General features: G+C 46.3%; 1 protein-coding gene across 5 annotated transcripts in view; it reads right to left on the reverse strand.

Moving 5' to 3' along the window:
- The window catches only part of ndc80 (NDC80 kinetochore complex component), a 196,780-nt gene that overhangs the window by 82,606 nt on the left and 89,542 nt on the right, over positions 1–24,632 (reverse strand). For 2 of the 5 annotated variants that reach the window (XM_070860036.1, XM_070860039.1), the window contains exons 1-3: positions 8,981–9,053; positions 8,800–8,875; positions 2,384–2,464 (exon numbers count right to left, since the gene is read on the reverse strand). In XM_070860036.1, coding sequence (XP_070716137.1) covers positions 2,384–2,464; positions 8,800–8,861 — 143 coding nt within the window. In that variant the 5' untranslated portion in view covers positions 8,862–8,875; positions 8,981–9,053. Of the gene's footprint in view, positions 1–2,383; positions 2,465–8,799; positions 8,876–8,980; positions 9,054–9,135; positions 9,247–24,632 lie in introns of those variants that run through there. The other 3 variants (XM_070860040.1, XM_070860037.1, XM_070860038.1) reach the window with 3 other exon arrangements.

A 24,632-nucleotide genomic window follows, 5' to 3' on the forward strand; every position in this document is an offset into this window, starting at 1 on the left:
AACGGAAGTGATCCAGAGAGCACCCAGACCCCGTAACACGACGGAGCTGCGTTCGTTCCTGGGGCTCCTGAACTTTTTTGGCAACTTTCTTCCCAAATTGAGCTCGTTGTTAAGAGCCGCTACACGTGCTCCTACGCAAAGGTCGCAAAAAGGTCTGGGGGGACAGCCAGGAAAGGCTTTTGATGTAGCATAACAAATTGCGTGCTCTAACAAACTGTTACCGTTATATGACCCGTGTAAGAAACTAGTTTTAACATGTGATGCATCGTCCTATGGGGTCGGATGTGTGTTGCAGCATGTGAATGCCAATGGTCAGTTACAGCCGGTAGCTTATGCCTCCAGAAGTCTGTCCCGGGCAGAAAGGGGCTATAGGATGGTAGAAAAGGAAGCACTAGCATGTATATATGCAGTAAAAAAAAAAAATGCACCAGTACCTGTTTGGCAGGAAATTTGAGCTGGAGACAGACCACAAACCCCTAACGTCCCTTTTGGCCAACAACAAGGCCATAAATGCGAATGCATCGGCCCGCATACAGAGGTGGGCACTTACGTTAGCCACCTATGACTACACAATTCGGCACAGACCAGGTACTGAAAACTGTGCCTATGCACTCAGCAGGCTACCACTAGCCACCACTGAGGGGGCAGCTGAGCATGATGCTGAGATGGTCATGGCTGTTGAAGCTTTCTAAAGCGAAGGCTCACCTGTGACAGCCCATCTGATTAAAGTTTGGACAAATAAAGAGCCGCTACTGTCTCTAGTTAAGAAATGTGTTCTGAATAGGGACTGGGCAGCCACATACGGGGCGTGCCCTGAGGAGTTTAAACCATTTCATAGGCGCAAGGATGAACTCTCGATTCAGGCCGATTGCCTACTTTGTGGAAACCGAGTAGTCATGCCCCAGAGGGGCAGAGAGGTGTTTATCAGAGAACTTCACAATGAGCACCCGGGCATTGTCATGATGAAGGCAATTGCCAGGTCACACATTTGGTGGCCAGGGATAGATGCAGACCTGGAACTTTGTTTTCGCAGGAAGACCACCCCCCCCCTCCACCCCCCTTAGCCCCTGGCCCGCCAAGCCATGGTCACGCATCCATGTGGACTACACAGGTCCTTTCATGGGAAAAATATTTTTGGCTGTAGTAGACGCCTACTCCAAATGGATTGAGTGTGCCATTTTAAATTCAAGCACATCCTCTGCCACGGTAGAAAGTCTACGGGCAATGTTCGCCACCCATGATCTATCGGACATCTTGGTCAGCGACAATGGCCCGTCCTTCACAAGCACTGAATTCCAGGACTTCATGGCAGGCAATGGAATCAACCATGTCAGAACGGCACCGTTCAAGCCGGCCTCAAACGGCCAGGCAGAACGAGCAGTGCAGATAATCAAACAGGGGATGCTCAGAATCCAAGGGGGTTCCCTACAAAGCTGCTTATCACGCCTCCTGTTGGCCACTAGATCCCGACCACACTCGCTCACAGGGGTTCCACCCGCAGAGCTGCTAATGAAAAGGACGCTCAAAACCAGGTTATCCCTTATACACCCTATGAAAGAAATTGTTGAGAGCAGGCGTCAGTCACAATGTGACCACCATGACAGGAATGCGAGGGCGTGATGTATTGATGTCAATGACCCTGTTTTTGTCCTTAATTACACTGCAGGGCCCAAATGGCTTGCAGACACTGTGATTGCCAAAGGGGGGAAATCGGGTTTTGGTAGTTAAACTTACCAATGGACAAATCTGCCGCAGACACGTGGATCAAACTAAAAGGAGGTTCAGCAACCCCATAGAAGAAGCAGAGGAAGAACACGACGTAGAGTTAACTCCACCATAGGTGACCGAACCAAGTGGAGGAGAGCCCAGTCACTGTGGGCAGTCCGGACAGGCCTGAGGCACCGCAAACAGCAGACACTCAGGCCAGCGCCCAACAACCAGAGCCCCAACTCAGGCGCTCTACAAGGGAGCGTAAACCACCAGAGAGACTTAACCCGTGATCCCAATAAGACTTTGTGGGGGGTCATATATTCAACTATCATTGTAACCCATGTATAAGCTGACCTAAGTTGAGAACACTGACCACAGGGGGCAAACTTGTGGGAGACATTCCTAACCTGGACTTTCCGGTATAAAAGGGGAAGCTCCACCCACCGTCTGCCTCTTGAGGTCTTGGTAATAAAGGTAACTGATCACAGAGTGACCTTCTCTCAAGTATGGGCCTCGTGTGCATTTATACTGTACAGTAAGGATGTATAGCAAGGACATATTATGAAGAATAGCTGCAATTTATTTGAGGAGGTGGTGAAAAGGGAAAGAAATCAAATAGGACAACACAATCGTGTAAAAACAAATCCAAGGTGAAGTTAAATGCAAACATTACCTTCTTCCAAAGAAGCTGGTTCTGCATTCCGAGGTTCCTGACCCAGGCCTCAAGGCCCCAGACCTCAAGACCCTTGACACACTGAGAAAAAGATAAGAGTTTATCAAAATACAAATCCTATACAACCGACTGTCATACATGATCCCATTATACTGGCCCTGAAACTAAAAACAAACCAATTTTAAATGATAATATAGGGCGGACCTTTTCAGATCTGTATTTACCAGCATGTAGATCGGATTGATGATTTCAATAACCTGGTCTATTTATACATGCACAAGACAAAGACACACTCAGTTTGACGTGATTTTGCGTGGTCTAGGGGGGGTACTTTTGAAACCACTCGACAAGGTTCCACACGGGTGATGAATGGCTATGGTAAGGAATTCTGCAAGGTTAAGTATGAAGCTGGATAGAAAATTTGCTTACAGCAATTAACAAGGAACTGCCTTTAAGCCAATTGGCAATCAAGCTCCATACTGCCTCTCGTCCTGCGATTCCCAACCAAGCAGATGTGCCATTTTTCAGCCTTGGGACCTCTGCTAAAATAAAGTAGATAAATCTGGACAGGTGTAGCCTATACAAAATCTGAAAGTTTGTAGATACAAAAATAGGTATTGTAAGTCAAACACTGTGCAGCAGCAGCTTGGATACTAAACTCAGGGATCAAAAACACTTGTGGCGAATGGCTGTTCTTCTGAGTGGAATGAGGTATACAGTTGGTTCAATAGTAGCACCACTGCTGTTTTTGTAATGACAGGGCACAATTTCCAAATTTGCATGTTCGATGAAATTCAATGCAGAAACGTGTGAGGCGATACATTTTGGTAGAAAGAATGAGGAGAGAAAATACATGCTAAATGGTACAATTTAAAGGGGGTTCAGGAGTGAGGGATCTAAGTTTGTTTGTGCACAAATCTTTGAGTGAGTAAAGCATATGGATTCTGTGGCTTCATAAATTGGAGGCTTCACGTACAAAAGGCAGGAAGTTATGCTAAACCTATAAAACATTCCATTGGCCTCAGCTAGAGTAGTGTGTCCAATTCTGGGTGCACTTTAAGACGTGAAGACTTGGGAGGGTACAGAAGAGATTCACTAAAATGGTTCCTGGGATAAAGGATTAATGTTACATGGACAGACTGGAGAAACTGGGGCTGTTTTCCTTTGAGCAGAAGGCCAAGAGATTTGATAGAAGTGTTTAAAATCTTGAAGGATTTAGAGAGAGTAAAAAAGAGACAGACAACTTGCATTTCTATACTGCCTCACGATTTCAGGATATCCCCAAAGGACTTTACAGCCAATGAAGTATTTTTGAATTGTAGTCACTATTGTAAAGTTGGAAACTGGGCAGCCAATTAGCGCACAGCAAGCTCCCACAAACAGTAATTTAATAATGACCAGATTACCTTTTTTGTGATGTTAATTGAAGGGTAAATGTTGGTCAGAACACCAGTGATAACTCCCCTGCTCTTTGAAACAGTGCCTTGAGATCATTTACAATCACCCGAGAGCAGCAGCCAGGGCCTCGGTTTAATGTCTTATCCAAGATGGCATCTCTGACAGTGCCGTACTGCTCTGGAGTGCCAGCCTAATTATTGTTCTCAAGTCTCTGGAGTGGGACTTGAACACAATAAAGAGAAATTGTTTCCAATGGCTGAACGGTCGATTAACAGAGGGCAAATAACCAAACTTATATTAACAGATTCAATACAAGTCAAATGAGGTTGGATTGTTGCAGAATGAAACACTAGCTAGACCACATCTGCAATGTGCGCAGCTCTGGTCGCCAAATCGCAGGAAAGACATCATGGCCCTCAAGTGTAGAGAGCTGAACAATGACAGACCACCTTTGGAATCAAAGTCATTAGAGCAAAGGTTAAGGATGTTAGTCTCCTCTTTTCCCAAAGTAAACGATACTTTGACATTTTCAAGATAATAATAGGATCTTCCACGGCTTTAGTAATTGCGTATCTCTTCCTGATCGCACTTCACCCCAACTCTACTCCCCTCGACACCACCTTACTCTCTCTCTTGTTCAACACCACAGGTGAGGTCTGCCATTTGGCCCAGCTTACTTCATCCCTCCAGGAAGATCCTAAAGTCCCCACCATTTCAAAGATTCCAGGTCTAACCCTCCACTACTTCCTATTCCAAGAGGAACTCCGAGCAATCAGTCTGAAATTTACTTTCTACTAGTTTGAATCCTACTCTTGTCCTCTTGTAATTTTAATGTAAAGATAAAAGTAACATTCCAGATATACCATTTTCCTTTCCCTAAACTGTCTTATGCACCTCAAGATTACCTATGTCTCCATTCCAGGCTGAAAAACCAGTAACTCAGACCTTCGACAATAGGAATTAGCTCTTCTCTGAATGGAAACATGACTGATGGATTTTCAGTTGCCCTTGTCTCAGAAAACAGGCATCACATTAGCCTGTTTCAATTACATAGAATATGCAGCACAAACAGTCCATGCCGGCATGTATGCTTCACTTGAGCCTCCTCTCATCTAACTATCAGCATAACCCACTATTCCCTTCTCCCTCATATGCTTATCTGGCCTCCCTTTAAATGCATATTTACTATTCACCTCAACCATTCCATGTGGTAGTGAGTTCCACATTTTCAGCACTCTCTGGGTGAAGAAATTTCTTCTGAATTCCCTATTTGATCTCTTGGTGACGATCCTAAATTGATGGCCTCAGATTTTACTCTTCCCCACAAGTTTTTTTTTCAAATTCGTTCGTGGGATATGGGGCCGCTGCCAAAGCCAGAATTTATTGCCCATCTCTAATTGCCCTTGAGAAGGTGGTGGTGAACCACCTTGAACTGGTGCAGTCCCTGTGATGGTGTTCCTGTTAGGTAGGGAGTTTCAGGATTTTGACCCAGCGACGATAAAGGAAGGGCAATTTCCAAGTCAAGAGAAGTGGCTGCAGAAATAGGGGATGCATTGGTTATAATCAACCAAAATTCCCTGGATTCTGGGGCGGTCCCAGGGGATTGGAAAACCGCAAATGTAACACCCCTATTTAAAAAAAGGATGCAGACAAAAAGCAAGAAACTATAGACCAGTTAGCCTAACATCTGTCGTTGGGAAAATGCTGGAGTCCATTATTAAGGAAGCAGTAACGGGACATTTGGAAAAGCGTGATTCAATCAAGCAGAGTCAGCATGGTTTTATGAAAGGGAAATCATGTTTGACAAATTTGTTGGGAGTTCTTTGAGGATGTAACGAGCAAAGTGGATAAGGAGGAACCGGTGGATGCGGCATATTTGGATTTCCAGAAGGCATTCGATAAGGTGCCACAGAAGAGGTTACTGCGCAAGATAAAAGCTCAAGGGGTTGGGGGTAATATATTAGCATGAATAGAGGATAGGCTAACTAACAGAAAACAGAGTCGGGATAAATGGGTCATTTTCCAAGATCAAATCAGCCATGATATTGAATGGCGCAGCAGGCTCGAGGAGCCAAATGGCCTTATGTAGGATGGTGTGTGACTTGGAGGTGATGTGTTCCCATGTGCCTGCTACTCTTGTGGTTGTGGTCACAGGTTTGGGAGCGAGTTGCAGCGGTGCATCTTGTAGATGGTACACATTGCAGACACAGTGCGCCGGTGGTGGAAGGAGAGAATGTTTAAGGTGAATGGGATGCAAATCAAGTAGACTGCTTCATCCTAAAAAGGTGCTGAGCTTCTCAAATGTTACTGGAGATGCACTCATCCAGGCAAGTGGAGAGTATTCCAGCATACAAGTGGAAACCCTGTCTACACTATCAAAACCTCAATTTTATAAAGACCTCTATTAGGTCACCCCCTTTCAAGAGAAAAAAATGTAGTAATGAGAGAAGCTGCATTATTCATGCTGTTTTTCTGATGAGACAACAAACCAAGGCCCCCTTTAGTTGATGGGGTAGAAGATAAAGATTCCATGGATGGCAGGATTTGAAGAACAGCCTGGAGTTCTCCTGGGTCCTGGCCAATATTCCTCACTCAGTCAACATCACCAGAACGGATTAACTGATAATGCATCTCATTTACTATTTGTGGCACATTACGCTGTGTAAATGGGCTGCTGGGTTTGCCTACACAAATTAACTTGCTGTGAAGCACGTTGAGACATTTGGAGGGTGTGATATGGCATGCTGTGAATGCAACTCTTTTTCCATCTCCACTTGATCACCTCATTTGCCTTTTCCACTGGAGTACCCCAGAGATAAATCTTCATCCCCAACCTCTTCACCACAGTATTCCTTGGTGACTAGCCTTACCTCTCCATCTCCTGAATCAACTAGACAGCCTTTCCCACGTTCTTCAATTACCGACACAACATCAAGACCTAGGAGGTGCCAAAACTTGCTCCAGTTAAATTACCAAAACTGAACTCATCCTCCAGCTCCCACAAAAAAATCTACCTTTTCACCTTGACTCTATCATCCTCCCAAGTCTAAAGACATAGGTGGGAATCCAGACATACTGCTTAATCCCAAGGTACGCTTCCTCACTCACATCAAGACCCATTATCAAGACTTTTTTTCACCATGTCCCTCGGCTACAAAGCTCTAAACCAAGCCTTTAATACCTCGAGTCTTGATTTCTTCTTGCTTGCCCGTGACTTCCATCTCCCATGACCAAAACTCGTCCAGAATAGGCCCCCCCATGATCACCAGGACTCTACACCTGATTATCCGTGCATCAATTGACTTTATCTACTCCACACCAAAGAAACTGGTTTTCAACTTCAAATCCCAACATGACCTTTTCTCAAATGATATCTGCATGATGTTGAAAGACAACAACAACCTTTTATTTATGTAGCACCTGTAACATAGTAAAACATCCCACGGTGCATCATCATCATCATAGGTGGTCTCTCGAACGAGGATGACTTGCTTCCATACCAAAAGGGATGAATTTGCAGATATTTCAATGAAAAACCCGATATTCCAGTCCTGAACTCCACGAGTGGATGTCGTCTGTGCGTGGATTTTTTTAACGTGTGGTGACCGTTACACATCAGCCACCACACGGGCTTGACAGAGCTCGTCCTTTATCCAGTGGCAAGGGTTAATCAGGACGACTGGAGACCTGCTCTGCTGCACGGACCTACTGCGTACACATATCGCAGTGTGGCTGGCCCGTGCTGCTCCTGGGCTCTCACCTCTTCTGGGCCCCATACCCTCATTGGCAGGACCTCTGCCATGATCTCTCGTCGCTCCTTCACCACAAACATTCGCCGCACCTCCGCCACAATCTCTCACCACTCCTCTGCCACAATCACTCACCGTACCAAATATTTGCCGCACCTTCGCCACGATCCGTCATCGCTCCTCCGCCACATTTCTGTCTCGATCTCTCGCTGCTTCTCCGCCTCAATCATCCACCGCAACCTCCGCCATGATCTCTCGCCACTCATCCGCCCCGACCTTCCCACTCCTCTGTTGTACCTGGGCCCCGCATATTCAGTTGTTCACCTGGCCGAGCGCCCCAAGATAAGTGTGGAACGCTTCCCAAAGCGCTCCACTCCACTGTCAGTGCGCAGCTGCTGAATCTTTTGGCTGCCAATGCAAACCATTTCCCGGCGCTAAATTTATCCACCGCTCGACATTAACGCCTCAAAAAAACCATCAACCTAATTTCCAGCCCATCATTCCCCTTCACAATACCATTCTGCAGCTGAACAGATAGGGAATCAACTAGCTCCTCGGGCTCTGCTCTAAATCGCTTAGGATCTTACGCAACGGTGGGAGTTCTTACATCTCGTCTTTGAAACTGGAGATTAACATTAGGCCAATTTAAGATTCACAGCAGTGTTATAAGACTAAATAAATTTGACAAGAAATTATGGCAGATGACCAAAAGCTTAGCCAAAGAGGTAGGTTTTAAGGAGTATCTTAAAAGGAGGAAAAAAGGTAGAGAGGCAGAGGGGTTTAGGGAGGGATTTCCAAGTTATGGCCCAAGCAGCTGAAGGCACGGCCACTGATGGTTGAGCAGTTATAATCAGGGATGCTGAAGAGGGCAGAATCTGAAGAGCACAGACATCTCGTGGGGTTGTGAGGCTGAAAGAAATTACAGTTAGGGAGGGGCGAGGCCATGGAGGGATTTGTAAACAAGGATGAGAATTTTAAAATTGAGGCGTTGCTTAACCAGAAGACAATGTGCTTTGTACATTGCTCTTCATTCTTCTACCAACAGTGGCTAAATTTTCATCGATGCTCTCTGCCATTTTGCCCCTATGCACTGGAACGAACCCTCAGCTTCTCCACAATGTCAGCACACTCCTGCCAAGCCTCTTCTTTGAACACGCCATCCTTCTGTTCCCTTTCTCTTGGCAGATTGGTGTCTACCATCTGTAAAATGCTCCAGAAGACCTGTCTATGGGCAAGAGGCCCTATCGAAACACAAGTTGTTGTCCATACCTTTGAGGTGTAACCAGCCCAGAGCAGCTGGCCTCGCTCCCTCTGGACCTGGTCTTCTTCATTTTGCTCAGCTTAACTGGAAAAACAAAAACAAAAGATGTTCCTGCAACTGATTCATTATAAACATTAACAAAGACAGGCATTTCATGCAGAGATTTCTATAGTACTGTTTTCCACCAACCCTCGCCGTGTGTGTGAAATACTCCAATTGCCCCAATGTTCTGGATGGAATCTCTAATGTGCACAGAGCAAGTTCCCCCGCCGCAGGCCCCCACACACACACACACACCGCCACTTCCCACCCCTCTCCCGGGCTCCCCGCTCTCACACACTCACACACTCACGCGTCCCCTGTCCCCTGTCCCCCGGTTCCCAGCTCCGGGCCGCGCCTCCCACAGACGGCCGTTTGGATTTGGCGCCCAGAGCAGTTCGATAACGGTCGGCGTCATTACGTCACTCGCATCGCGGCGACTGGCGTGGTGACGACACCCGCGTGTGGAAATGGTGACGTCAGCCGGTGCTACAACCCGCCGTGGACGCGTTCTGCGCATGCGCGTTTCCGGTTCGTGTGGGGGAGGGGGATGTGGGGAAGTGGAGGGTCAGGGGGTTATGTCAAAATGGAGGGGATGGGGGAAATAGGGCAATGGAGGGGAGGGAATATGGGGAAATGGAGGAGAAGGGGGAATGGGGCAATGGAGGGGAAGGGAGGATAGGGGAAATGGAGGGGAAGGGGGAAATGAGGAAATGGAGGAGGAGGGGGGAAATGAAGGAGAGGGGGAGATGGGGAAATGGAGGGGGAGGGCAAATGGAGGGAGAGGACGGATATGGGGAAATGAAGGGCGAGAGGGGATTATGGGGAAATGGAGGGGGAGGGGGTTAGAAACATAGAAATTTACAGCACAGAAGGCAGCCATTTCGGCCCATCGTGACCTCTTCGGCCAACAAAGAACCACAAGGCCCTCGGTCAGCAGCACTGAAAGTTACATATAAACCCATGAATAATGGCGGACAGGTAAAGAGCATCCAGTCCAACCAGTCCGCCCCACACAACTGCGATACCCTATGTATCGCAACATTCTGCACTCCACCCCACCCAGAGCCATGCGATCTCCTGGGAGAGGCAAAAAAACCAGGTAAAAACCCAGTCCAATTGGGGAAGAAATTCTGCAAAAATTCCTCTCCAACCCATCCAGGCGATCAAAACTAGTCCAGGAGATCACTCTGCCCGTATTAGATTCCATGACTTACCATCGTGTCTGCGCCAGCCAACAAGAGGTTATCCACTCTAATCCCACTTAACCAGCTCGAGGTCCATAACCCTGCAGGTTACGGCACTTCAAGTGCACATCCAAGCGCCTTTTAAATGTGAGGGTTTCTGCATCCACCACTCTTCCAGGCATCGAGTTCCAGACCCTCACAACCCTTTGTGTGAAGAAGCTTCCCCTCAAATCCCCTCTAAACCATCCACCAACAACCTTAAAACTATGCCCCCTTGTAATTGACCCTCCACCAAGAGAAATAGGCCCTTGCTATCCATTGTATCCAGGCCCCTCAAAATATTATACATCTCAATGAGATCTCCCTCAGCCTCCTCTGTTCCAAGGAAAACAAACCCAGCCTATCAATTTGTCCTCATAGCTAAGACTCTCCATCCTCGTAAATCTGCTCTGCACCCACTCCAGTGCAATCACGTCCTTCCTATAATGCAGCGACCAGAACTGCACACAGTATTCCACCTGTGGCCTAACCAGTGTATTATACAATTTAAGCATAACCTCCCTGCTCTGGTATTCTATGCCTCGGCCAATAAAGGCAAGCATTCCGTATGTCTTCTTAACCACCTTATCCATTTGGCCTGCTACTTTCAGGGATCTGTGGACAAGCATTCCAAGGTCCCTTTGTTCATCTATATTTCTAAGTGGCCTAACATTTAATGTGTATACCCTTATTAGCACTCTCCAAGTACATTACCTCATACTTCTCCAAATCAAATTCCATTTGCCACTGTTCTCCCACCTGACCAGTAGATTGATATCCTCCTGCAGTCCATGACTTTCCTCTTCATTATCAACCACACAGGCAATTTTAGTGTCACCTGCAAACTTTTTAATCATATCCCCCGAAATTCAAATCTAGATCATTGATGTAAACCACAAACAGCAAGGGACCCAGTACTCAGCCCTGCGAAACCCAACTGGAAACATCCTTCCACTCACAAAAACATTCATCAACCTCTACTTCCAACCTCTGAGCCAATTTTGGATTCAATTTGTCACTTTGTCCTGGATCCCATGGGCTTTTAGCTTCTTGACCAGTCTGCCATGTGGGACCTTATCAAAAGCTTTGCTGAAGTCCATATACACTACATCGTATGCACTACCCTCATCGACCCTCCTGGTTACCTCCTCGAAAAATTCAATCAGGTTTGTCAAACACGATTTTCCCTTAAATACCAGTACAAACTGGACGGTCTGCACCTGAGCAGGACCGGAACCAATATCCGAGGGGGGGTGTTTGCTACTGCTGTTGGGGAGGGGTTAAACTAATATGGCAGAGGGATGGGAACCTATGCAGGGAGACAGAGGGAAGTAAAATGGGGGCAGAAGCAAAAGATAGAAAGAAGAAAAGTAAAAGTGGAGGGCAGAGAAACCCAAAGCAAAAATCAAAAAGGGCCACATTACAGCAAAAGTCTAAAGGGACAAAGTATGTTAAAAAGACAAGCCTGAAGGCTCTGTGCCTCATTGCGAGGAGTATTCATAATAAAGTGGACGAATTAACTGTGCAGCCAGCTATTAACGAATATGATATAATTGGGATTACGGAGACATGGCTCCAGGGTGACCAAGGCTGGGAACTCAACATCCAGGGTATTCAACATTCAGGAAGGATAGACAGAAAGAAACAGGAGTTGGGGTAGCGTTGCTGGATAAAGAGGAAATTAACGCAATAGTAAGGAAGGACATTAGCTTGGATGATGTGGAATCTGTATGGGTGGAGCTGCGGAATACCAAAGGGTAGAAAACGCTAGTGGGAGTTGTGTACAGACCACCAAACAGTAGTAGTGAGGTTGGGGACAGCATCAAACAAGAAATTGGGGATGCGTGCAATAAAGGTACAGCAGTTATCATGGGCGACTTTAATCTACATATAGATTGGGCTAAACAAACTGGTAGCAGTACGGTGGAGGAGGATTTCCTGGAGTGCATTAGGGATGGTTTTCTAGAGCAATATGTCGAGGAACCAATTAGAGGGCTGGCCATTCTAGACTGGGTGATGTGTAACGAGAAAGGACTAATTAGCAATCTTGTTGTGCGAGGCCCCTTGGGGAAGAGTGGCCATAATATGATACTTAAAGGGTTGACGGTGGATAGGCAATGGCAAATATTTAAAGATCACAAGGATGAACTTCAACAATTGTACATCACTGTCTGGAATAAAAATAAAACGGGGAAGGTGGCTCAACCGTGGCTAACAAGGGAAATTAAGGATAGTTGTTAAATCCAAGGAAGTGGCATATAAATTGGCCACAAAAAGCAGCAAACCCGAGGACCAGGAGAAATTTAGAATTCAGCAGAGGAGGACAAAGGGTTTAATTAGGAGGAGGAATATAGAGTATGAGAGGAAGCTTGCTGGGAACATAAAAACTGACTGTAAAAGCTTCTATAGATATGTGGAGAGAAAAAGATTAATGAAGACAAAAAACATAGGTCCCTTGCAGTCAGAATCAGGTGAATTTATAATGGGGAACAAAGAAATGGCAGACCAATTGAACAAATACTTTGGTTCTGTCTTCAAGAAGGAAGACACAAATAAACTTCCGGAAATACTAGTGGACCAAGGGTCTCGCGAGAAGGAGGAACTGAAGAAAAATCCTTATTAGTCAGGAAATTGTGTTAGGGAAATTGATGGGATTGAAGGCCGATAAATCCGCAGGGCCTGATAGTCTGCACCCCAGAGTATTTAAGGAAGTGGCCCTAGAAATAGTGGATGCATTGGGGATCATTTTCCAACAGTCTATCGACTCTGGATCAGTCGCTAATGGGGGTTGCTAATGTAACACCACTTTTTAAAAAAGGAGGGAGAGAGAAAATGGGGAATTATAGATCTGTTAGCCTGACATTAGTAGTGGCGAAAATGTTGGAATCAATTATTAAGGATGAAATAACAGCGCATTTGGAAAGCAGTGACAGGATCGGTCCAAGTCAGTATGGATTTATAAAAGGGAAATCCTGCTTGACAAATCTTCTAGAATTTTTTGAGGATGTAACTAGTAGAGTGGACAAGGGAGAACCAGTGGATGTGGTGTATTTGGACTTTCAAAAGTCTTTTGACGAGGTCCCACACAAGAGATTGGAGTGCAAAATTAAAGCACATGGTATTGGGGGTAATGTATTGACGTGGCTAGAGAACTGCTTGGCAGACAGGAAGCAGAGAGTCGGGATAAACGAGTCCATTTTTAGAATGGCAGGCAGTGACTAGCGGGGTGCCGCAGAGCTCGGTGCTGGGACCGCAGCTATTTACAATATACATCAATGATTTAGATGAAGGAATTGAGAGTAATATCTCCAAGTTTGCAGATGACACTAAGCTGGGTGGCGGTGTGAGGTGAGAGGAGGATGCCAAGAGGATGCAGGGTGACTTGGACAGATTAGGTGAGTGGGCAAATGCATGGCAGATGCAGGATAAATGTGAGGTGATCCACTTTGGTGACAAAAACATGAAGGCAGAATATTATCTGAATGGTGGCAGATTAGGAAAAGGGGCAGTGCAACGAGACCTGGGTGTCATGGTACATCAGTCATTGAAGGTTGGCATGCAGGTGCAGCAGGCGGTGAAGAAGGCAAATGGTTGTTGGCCTTCCTAGTTAGGGGATTTGAGTATAGGAGCAGGGAGGTCTTACTGCAGTTGTACAGAGCCTTGGTGAGGCCTCACCTGGAATATTGTGTTCAGTTTTGGTCTCTAAATCTGAGGAAGGACGTTTTTGTTATTGAGGGTGTGCAGCGAAGGTTCACCAGACTGATTTCCGGGATGGTAGGACTGACATATGAGGAGAGACTGGATTGACTGGGCCTGTTTTCACTGGAGTTTAGAAGAATGAGAGGAGATCTCATAGAAACATATAAAATTCTATCGGGACTGGACAGGTTAGATGCAGGAAGAATATTCCCGATGTTGGGGGAGTCCAGAACCAGGGGTCACAGCCTAAGGATAAGGGGTAAGCCATTTATGACCGAGATGAGGAGAAACTTCTTCGCTCAGAGAGCTATTAACCTGTGGAATTCTCTTCCGCAGAGAATTGTTGATGCCAGTTCGTTAGATATATTCAAGAGGGAGTTGGATATGGCCCTTACGGCTAAAGGGATCAAGGAGTATGGAGAGAAAGCCGGAACGGGATACTGAGGTCAATGATCAGCTATGATCTTATTGAATGGTGATGCAGGCTCGAAGGGCCGAATGGCCTATTCCTGCACCTATTTTCTATTTTTCTATGTTTTTATGTTAACAAATCCGTGTTGACTGTCCCTGATTAATCCTTGCCTTTCTAAATGTAGATTTATCCTGTCCTGCAGATTTTTTTCAATAATTTTCCCACGAATGAGGTTAGGCCAGCAGGCCTGTAATTACTCGGCCAATCCCTTTCTCCCTTCTTAAACAAGGGTACCACATTAGCAGTCATTCGGCAGCATGCCTGAATCCAAAGAGGACTGGAAAATGATGGTCAAATCCTTTGGTATTTCCTCTCTTGCTTCGCTCAACAGACTGGGATGCATTTCATCCGGGTCTGGGGACTTATCCACTTTCAAAGCTGCCAAACCTCTCAATACCTCCTCTCTCACCTCTCACAATGTCTATTCTGACCAGAATTTCCCACTCCTCCTCAATAGCAGTATCTACATTTCCCCTTTCCTTTGTGAAAACGGACGCAAAGTATTCATTACGAAGCATACCCACATCTTCCGCCTCCACGCACAGATTACCCTCATGGTCGCTAATAAGCCCTACCCTTTCTTTAGTTAGCCTCTTGCTCTTAATATATCTTTGGGTTTTCCTTGATTTTACTTGCCAAGAATTTTTCATTCTCCCTCTTAGCATTCCTAATATCCATTTTAATTTCACCTCTGAACTTTCTATATTCCTCCAACGATTCTACAGTATTTAGCCATCAGTATATGACATAAGCTTCCCTTTTTCTTTATCCTCCCCTGTAGGGTGTTTTGTATGCCCCGTGTCTCTATGGGCTCAAATTTCCCCAACCCCTTTTTCTGGCGCCCTCACCCAAGGTGCCCCGCTTTTGTCCGCCTCCAAGCGCGCCGAAAATCTTCCTCCCGATTCTGGCCACTCCCCAGCTTCTCCTCGGTAGCGGCATAGCGTAACCCAGTAGATTGGAGGCAAAGCTAGGTCCCGGCGCCAAAACAGTGCCGGGACCTCTGCACATGCGTGCTAGAGTCTGCGCGCATGTGCAGTAGTTCCTGCCAGGCCGAATCTGTGAGTGCACCCTGCAAGTTGTGTGGGAGGGGCCCAAAGCACGCCGTCCCTAGCCCTGGCCGAATGGGCTTCCTCATTGGCGGCCCATTGCGTCCCTAAGGTAGGACTTCTATTTTTATTTGTTATTTACTGATTGATTGATTGCTTATTACTTTGGTCTTAGTACTTTAGGTGCAGGGTTCCTTCTATTTTTTATTTGTAAATTAATTGCTTATTACTTTTTGTGCTTGGTGCAAATGTACTGCTTTGTTTAGTGCTTGGTGCTTTAAATGTATTTATGCTTCTTTAATGTTGTTGTGAAGGTGTTTAGTGCTTTTCAAGGTCCCCTTCCCCCCCATCTCTGGCCGCCTGCGCTGATTTCTTCCGTCACCGCAAGGTTTTTCTGAAAGTACAAGAGTGCCCACTTACGCTGGTCTAAGTTAGTTTGGATTAACTTTTAGCTGGCTAAACTTGCTTAGCCAAAACAGGCATAAGTGGCTGGTAACGCCCCATTTTGAAAAAAAAACAAAACTAAAAAAAAAACGTAACTAATTCAATTACACTGGCACAAATTAAATGGCCAGAATTGCAACTAAAAAGGGACTACAGGAAAATCAAGTTGCTCCAAAAAAAACGGAGGACCTCCTGGGGATATTTGGGCCCTGACTCTCCCTTGAGTCGACCTGTGCTTTAAAACTCCCCGGTTCGAGTTGTTTCCCTTTGGACAGCAGGAGCTTTTGCCAATAGTTCCTGCCTAGCCCGTTGATTAGCGGGTAATCCCACACAGAGAGAGACCAAGGTCATATAGGTCTTCTCCTATGCCCGATGCACAGCATCCACAGCGAGATTACTGTGTAACCCAGCCGTGAACGGATGCTATCCAGTCGGTCTTCCGTATTATACCGCGAACCACAAGCCCCACAAACCCCAAGTTCGGGCCCAAGGAGTTATTATGGATAGATTATAATTGACTCAGACAAAACAAAATAGTTCAGGTTGGTCAAAGATCGATTCCTTTTATTTTATGTGGCACCTTATCGAATGCCTTCTGGAAATCCAAATACACCACATCCACTGGTTCCTCCTTATCCACCCTGCTTGTTACATCCTCAAAGAACTCCAGCAAATTTGTCAAACATGACTTGCTTTTCATAAAACCATGCTGCCTCTGCTTGATTGAATTATGCTTTTCCAAATGTTCCGCTACTGCTTTCTTAATAATGGACTGCAGCTTTTTCCTAACAACTGATGTTAGGCTAACTGGTCTATAGTTTCCTGATTTTTGTCTGCTTCCTTTTTAAATAGGGAAAATAGATTAACGTGTGGAACGGTTGATGAGCAGTGGCAGATATTTAAGGAGATATTTCATAACTCGCAACAAAAATATATCCGATGAGAAGGAAAGACTGTAAGAGAAGGGATAACCATCCGTGGCTAACCAAGGAAATAAGGGATGGTATCAAATTGAAAACAAGGGCATACAATGTGGCCAAGACTAGTGGGAGGCCAGAGGATTGAGAAACTTTTAAAAGCCAGCAAAGAAAGACTAAAAAAATGATAGAGGGAAGATAGATTCACTCTGGAGCATCCACGATGCTGAGAATGACGTGAGTGGCACGTGTAGCGAGTTGGTCTTACCGCAGGTGAAGGGTCCACAGTCAGATAGGGAATGGAAGACCAGCAGGAAGAGCAGTGCAAGGAAGATAGTGCAGGGGTCCCTGCGGTCATCCCCCTGCAAAACAGATACACCGCTTTGAGTACTGTTGAGGGGAATGACTCATCAGGGGAGGGTTCATGGCACCGTGGCTGGCTCTGCTGCACAGGAGGGCAGAAAAAAGAGTGGGAGAGCGATAGTGATAGGGGATTCAATTGTAAGGGGAATAGATAGGCGTTACTGCGGCCGCAACCGAGACTCCAGGATGGTATGTTGCCTCCCTGGTGCAAGGGTCAAGGATGTCTTGGAGCGGGTGCAGGACATTCTGAAAAGGGAGGATGACAAGCCAGTTGTTGTGGTGCACATTGGTACCAACGATATAGGTAAAAAAAGGGATGAGGTCCTACAAGACGAATTTAAAGAGCTAGGAGCTAAATTAAAACGTAGTACCTCAAAAGTAGTAATCTCGGGATTGCTACCAGTTCCACGTGCTAGTCAGAGTAGGAATCGCAGGATAGCTCAGATAAATACATGGCTTGAGCAGTGGTGCATATGGGAGGAATTCAAATTCCTGGGGCATTGGAACCGGTTCTGGGGGAGGTGGGACCAGTACAAACTGGACGGTCTGCACCTGGGCAGGACCGGAACCAATGTCCTAGGGGGAGTGTTTGCTTGTGCTGTTGGGGAGGAGTTAAACTAATATGGCAGGGGGATGGGAACCAATGCAGGGAGACAGAGGGAAACAAAATGGAGACAGAAGCAAAAGACAGAAAGGAGATGAGTAAAAATGGAGGGCAGAGAAACCTAAGGCAAAAAACAAAAAGGGCCACTGTACAGCAAAATTCTAAAGGGTCAAAGTGTAATAAAAAGGCAAGCATGAAAGCTCAGTGCCTCAATGCGAGGAGTATTCGGAACCCAGGAGAGGGCTCTGAGCTAGTTAGAGTGGGTGAGAGCTCAGAGGAACAGGACCCCAAGAAAGAATGCAAAAGGCAGGAGGCAACAGAGCAGAGTAGCACTGGGGTAAGTGTAAACCATAAGGTGATAGGAAGGGACAATAAGTATGAATATAAAGGGGCTGCAGGAGGGGTCAAAACTAAAAATCATGGTTTAAAAACAAGTATTAAAACACTCTACCTAAACGCACGCAGCATTCAAAATAAAGTAAATAAGTTGACGGCACAAATCATTACAAATGGGTATGATTTGTTGGCCATTACAGAAACGTGGTTGCAGGGTGGCCAAGACTGGGAATTAAATATACAGGGGTATCTGACAATTCGGAAAGATAGACAAGGGAAAGGAGGTGGGGTAGCTCTGTTAATAAAGGATGATATCAGGGCAGTTGTGAGAGACGATATTGGCTCTAATGAACAAAATGTTGAATCATTGTGGGTGGAGAGTAGAGATAGTAAGGGGAAAAAGTCACTGGTGGGCGTAGTTTATAGGCCCCCAAATAATAACTTCACGGTGGGGCGGACAATAATCAAGGGAATAAAGGAGGCATGTGAAAAAGTAATCATGGCAGTAATCATGGGGGATTTTAACCTACATATCGATTGGTCAAATCAAATCGCACGGGGTAGCCTTGAGGAGGAATTCATAGAATGCATACGGGATTGTTTCTTAGAACAGTATGTTACAGAACCTACAAGGGAGCAAGCTGTCTTAGATCTGGTCCTGTGTAATGAGACAGGAATAATAAACAATCTCCTTGTAAAAGATCCTCTCGGAATGAGTGTCACAGTATGGTTGAATTTGTAATACAGATTGAGGGTGAGGAAGTAGTGTCTCAAACGAGCGTACTATGCTTAAACAAAGGGGACTACAGTGGGATGAGGGCAGAGTTGGCTAAAGCAGTGGAGGACTTTTAAGGAGCTCTTTCATAGTGCTCAATAAAAATATATTCCAGTGAAAAAGAAGGGCGGCAAGAGAAGGGATAAACAGCCGTGGATAACCAAGGAAATAAAGGAGAGTATCAAATTAAAAACCAATGTGTATAAGGTGGCCAAGGTTAGTGGGAAACTAGAAGATTGGGAAAATTTTAAACGACAGCAAAGAATGACTAAGAAAGCAATAAAGGAAAGATAGATTACGAAAGTAAACTTGCGCAAAACATAAAAACAGATAGTAAAAGCTTTTACCGATATATAAAACGGAAAAGAGTGACTAAAGTAAATGTTGGTCCCTCAGAAGATGAGAAGGGGGATTTAATAATGGGAAATGTGGAAATGGCTGAGACCGTAAACAATTATTTTGCTTCGGTCTTCACAGTGGAAGACACAAAAACCATGCCAAAAATTGCTGGTCACGGGAATGTGGGAAGGGAGGACCTTGAGATAATCACTATCACTAGGGGGGTAGTGCTGGACAGGCTAATGGAACTCAAGGTAGACAAGTCCCCTGGTCCTGATGAAATGCAGCCCAGGGTATTAAAAGAGATGGCGGAAGTTATAGCAGATGCATTCGTTATAATCTACCAAAATTCTCTGGACTCTGGAGAGGTACCAGCGGATTGGAAAGCAGCTAATGTAACGCCTCAGTTTAAAAAAGGGGGCAGACAAAAGGCAGGTAACTATAGGCCGGTTAGTTTAACATCTGTAGTGGGGAAAATGCTTGAAGCTATCATTAAGGAAGAAATAGCGGGACATCTAGATAGGAATAGTGCAATCAAGCAGACGCAGCATGGATTTATGAAGAGGAAATCATGTTTAACTAATTTACGAGAATTCTTTGAGGATATAACGAGCATGGTGGATAGAGGATGTGGTGTATTTCGATTTCCAAAAGGCATTCGATAAGGTGCCACACAAAAGGTTACTGCAGAAGATAAAGGTACGCGGAGTCAGAGGAAATGTATTAGCATGGATCGAGAATTGGCTGGCTAACAGAAAGCAGAGAGTTGGGATAAATGGGTCCTTTTCGGGTTGGAAATCGGTGGTTAGTGGTGTGCCACAGGGATCGGTGCTGGGACCACAACTGTTTACAATATACATAGATGACCTGGAAGAGGGGACAGAGTGTAATGTAACAAAATTTGCAGATGACACAAAGATTAGTGGGAAAGCGGGTTGTGTAGATGACACAGAGAGGCTGCAAAGTGATTTAGATAGGTTAAGCGAATGGGCTAGGGTTTGGCAGATGGAATACAATGTCAGAAAATGTGAGGTCATCCACCTTGGGAAAAAAACAGTAAAAGGGAATATTATTTGAATGGGGAGAAATTACAACATGCTGCGGTGCAGAGGAACCTGGGGGTCCTTGTGCATGAATCCCAAAAAGTTAGTTTGCAGGTGCAGCAGGTAATCAGGAAGGCGAATGGAATGTTGGCCTTCATTGTGAGAGGGATGGAGTATAAAAGCAGGGAGGTCCTGCTGCAACTGTACAGGGTATTGGTGAGGCCGCACCTGGAGTACTGCGTGCAGTTTTGGTCACCTTACTTAAGGAAGGATATACTAGCTTTGGAGGGGGTACAGAGACGATTCACTAGGCTGATTCCGGAGATGAGGGGGTTACCTTATGATGATAGATTGCATAGACTGGGTCTTTACTCGTTGGAGTTCAGAAGGATGAGGGGTGATCTTATAGAAACATTTAAAATAATGAAAGGGATAGACAAGATAGAGGCAGAGAGGTTGTTTCCACTGGGAGACTAGAACTACGGGGCACAGCCTCAAAATACGGGGGAGCCAATTTAAAACCGAGTTGAGATGGAATTTCTTCTCCCAGAGGGTTGTGAATCTGTGGAATTCTCTGCCCAAGGAAGCAGTTGAGGCTAGCTCATTGAATGTATTCAAATCACAGATAGGAAGATCTTTAACCAATAAGGGAATTAAGGGTTACGGGGAGCGGGCGGGTAAGTGGAGCTGAGTCCATGGCCAGATCAGCCATGATCTTGTTGAATGGCGGAGCAGGCTCGAGGGGCTAGATGGCCTACTCCTGTTCCTAATTCTTATGTTCTTATGTTCTATGAATGTAAACTAGCATGAAATATAAACACAGATAGTAAGAGTTTCTACAGGTCCATAAGAAGGAAAAGAGTGGCTAAACTAAATGTTGGTCCCCTGGAGGATGAGACTGGGGAATTCATAATGGAGAATAGGGAAACGGAGGAGACGTTGAACAAATATTTTGTATCGGTCTTCATGGTAGAAGACATTACCATGACACTACATGCTCATGCAGTGCTTCTGATGCCTGGACCACTCTGGAGGTAGCTCTCAATACTTCTCTCAACGGGTCTCCAAATTCATTGTGGTGTGCTGCATGCTACACAACTTGACCATCAGGAGGGGCCAGGCATTGCCGGTGGGGATTGCAGGACCACCTCAGGAGGAGGACGAGGAAGACAAGCCTGGCATGGAACCCATTTCGGATCCACCACATCCACAGGGGAGACAGCAGGAGATGCAGCCACAGCAAGAGCCTTACGTCGCCAGCTCCTCATTGACCGGTTTGCTTAAATGGGGAAGGTGGGGTTGCAGCTTTGACTCACGACTCTGTGCCACCATGTTGGCTCATCTACACTGAATTCTGCAATGAGACACAAGACACCAATCACAAAGGTCCAAGAAACATTTTTATTATCAATAACGAACAATGCCCCCCGCCCCGCTATAACCCCAAACAACACAGAACTGCTTCCAACAGCATGTCAATGCAAAATAACCCATTTTTTAACAAACAACTATTTACAAGTGATGTGTTCCATGGTCTGGGACACATGTATCTGTAAAGCATGCACTCCCATGTTCCGCCACCAGGGAGTGCATCCCCTGAAGTCCCAAGGGATCCCAGCATCCCTTGATAGCACTGTATATCAGCCAGCCCCTAAGGCCTGTTACTCACTCTGGAGTGTCTTAATAAAGACTGAGGTCACTGTTACTTTAACCTCCCTGTGTGCAGTCTCATCTGTGTTAGGAACACAATAACTGGCGACGAATATACGAATCCAACGCAAAGATGCAGCAAACTGTGGGCATCCTGGAGAAGTTCTCGGAGGATGAGGACTGGGAAGCCTATGTCAAACGGCTAGACCAGTACATTGTAGCCAACGAGCTGGACGGAGAAGGAAGTGCTGCAAAAAGGAGAGCGGTCCTCCTCACAGTCTGCGGGGCACTGACCTACAGCCTCATGAAGAATCCTCTGGCTCCGGTGAAACCCACAGATAAGTCGTATGAGGAGCTGTGTACACTGGTTCAGGAGGATCTTAACCCGAGGGAGAGCGTGCTGATGGCAAGGTATTGGTTCTACATGTGCCAGCGATCTGAAGGTCAGGAAGTGGCGAGCTACGTTGCTGAGCTAAGGCGACTTGCAGGACAATGTGAGTTTGATGGCTACCTGGAGCAGATGCTCAGAGACTTTTTGTACTGGACATTGGCCACGAGACCATCCTACGAAAACTTTTGACTGTAGAGACACCGACCCTCAGTAAGGCCATTGCGATAGCACAGGCGTTTATGTCCACCAGTGACAACCCCAAACAAATCTCTCAGCACACAAGTGCTAGCAATGTTCATAAATTAACTGGAACTGTGTTTACGAGCAGAAATGTACAGGGCAGAAACCACGAGTCTGCAACTGCCAGCAGGCCTCAGGTGACCCAGATGATTCAGGGTCCGCAACAAAGGATGAATGCAAGGCAATTCACACCTTGTTGGCATTGTGGAGGCTTCCATTTAGCCTATTCATGCCGCTTGAAAGGGTATGTTTGCAGGAGCTGTGGAACAATGGGGCATCTCCAACTGCAGCTGCAAGCTCTGCAAAACCTGCTAACCACCACGTGGCAGAGGAAGATCGGTCCATGGTGGATCAAAGCAATTTCGAGCCTCAGAGAGAGGAGGCAGATGCTGAAGTACACGGGGTGCACACATTTTCAACGAAATGTCCACCTATAATGCTAAATGTAAAATTGAATGGCTTACCCGTAACCGTGGAACTGGACACTGGCGCTAGCCAATCCATCATGAGTAAAAAGATGTTTAAGAGACGGTGGTGCAAAAAGGCACTCAGACCAGCCCTGAGCCCCATCCACACGAAACTGAGAACATACACCAAAGAGCTCATCACTGTCCTGGGCAGCGCCATGATCAAGGTCACCTATGAGGGTACGGTGCACGAATTGCCACTCTGGATGGCCCCACACTGCTTGGAAGGAGCTGGCTGGGCAAAATCCGCTGGAACTGGGATGACATCCGAGCGCTATCACATGTCGATGAGGCCTCATGTACCCAGGTTCTTAACAAATTTCCATCCCTTTTTGAGCCAGGCATTGGAAACTTTTCCAGGGCGAAGGTGCGGATTCACTTGGTCCAGAGGCCCGACCCATTCACCACAAGGCGCGAGCGGTACCTCACATGATGAGGGAGAGTGGAAATCGAGCTGGACAGGCTGCAACGCGAGGGCATCATCTCCCCAGTGGAATTCAGCGAGTGGGCCAGCCCGATGGTTCCAGTACTCAAAAGTGATGGCACGGTCAGAATTTGCGGCGATTATAAAGTAACTATTAATCGTTTCTTGCTACAGGACCAATACCCGCTACCTAAGGCAGACGACCTATTTGCGACGCTGGCAGGAGGCAAGACATTCACCAAGCTCGACCTGACTTCAGCCAACATGACGCAGGAGCTGGAGGAGTCTTCGAAGGGCCTCACCTGCATCAACACGCACAAGAGACTGTTCATCTACAACAGATGCCCGTTTGGAATTCGGTCGGCTGCAGCGATCTTCCAGAGAAACATGGAGAGCCTACTCCAGTCGGTATCACGCACGGTAGTTTTTTAGGACGACATATTGGTCACGGGTCGGGACACAGTCGAGCACCTACATAACCTGGAGGTCCTCCAGCGACTGGATCGCGTAGGGCTGCGGCTGAAGAGGTCGAAATGCATCTTCATGGCAACAGAAGGGGAGTTTTTGGAGAGAAAGACTGCGGCGGATGGCATTCGGCCCACAGACGCCAAGACAGAGGCTATCAGGAATGCGCCCAGGCCACAGAACGTCACGGAGCTGCGGTCGTTCCTGGGACTCCTCAACTATTTTGGTAACTTCCTACCGGGGTTAAGCACCCTCTTAGAGCCCCTACATGTGTTATTGTGTAAAGGTGAGAACTGGGTATGGGGAAAAAAACAAGTAGTTGCTTTTGAGAAAGCCAGAAACATTTTATCTCCAACAAGCTGCTTGTATTGTATAACCCGTGTAAAAGACTTGTGCTAGCATGTGATGCGTCGTCACATGGAGAAGGGTACAACAAGCTAACATTGCGGGGAAGTTGCAACCTGTCGTCTATGCCTCCAGGAGCTTGTCTAAGGCCGAGAGGGGCTACAGCATGATTGAGAAAGAGGCATTAGCGTGTGTGTTCGGGATAAAGAAAATGCATCAGTACCTGTTTGGCCTCAAATTTGAGCTGGAAACCAATCACAAGCCCCTCAACATCCCTGTTTGCTGAAAACAAGGGGATAAATACTAATGCCTCAGCCCGCATACACCATCCACCACTGGCCAGGCACCGAGAACTGTGCGGATGCTCTCAGTCGGCTACCATTGCCCACCACGGGGGTGGAAATGGCGCAGCCTGCAAACTTGTTGATGGTGGCGCAGCCCGCAGACTTGTTGATGGTCATGGAAGCGTTTGAAAATGATAAATCACCTGTCACGGCCCGCCAGATTAGGACTTGGACCAGCCAAGATCCTCTGCTGTCCCGAGTAAAAAAAACTG

Source organism: Pristiophorus japonicus, chromosome 18 (assembly GCF_044704955.1).
Source record: "Pristiophorus japonicus isolate sPriJap1 chromosome 18, sPriJap1.hap1, whole genome shotgun sequence".
In the NCBI taxonomy this organism is placed as follows: Eukaryota; Metazoa; Chordata; class Chondrichthyes; family Pristiophoridae; genus Pristiophorus; species Pristiophorus japonicus.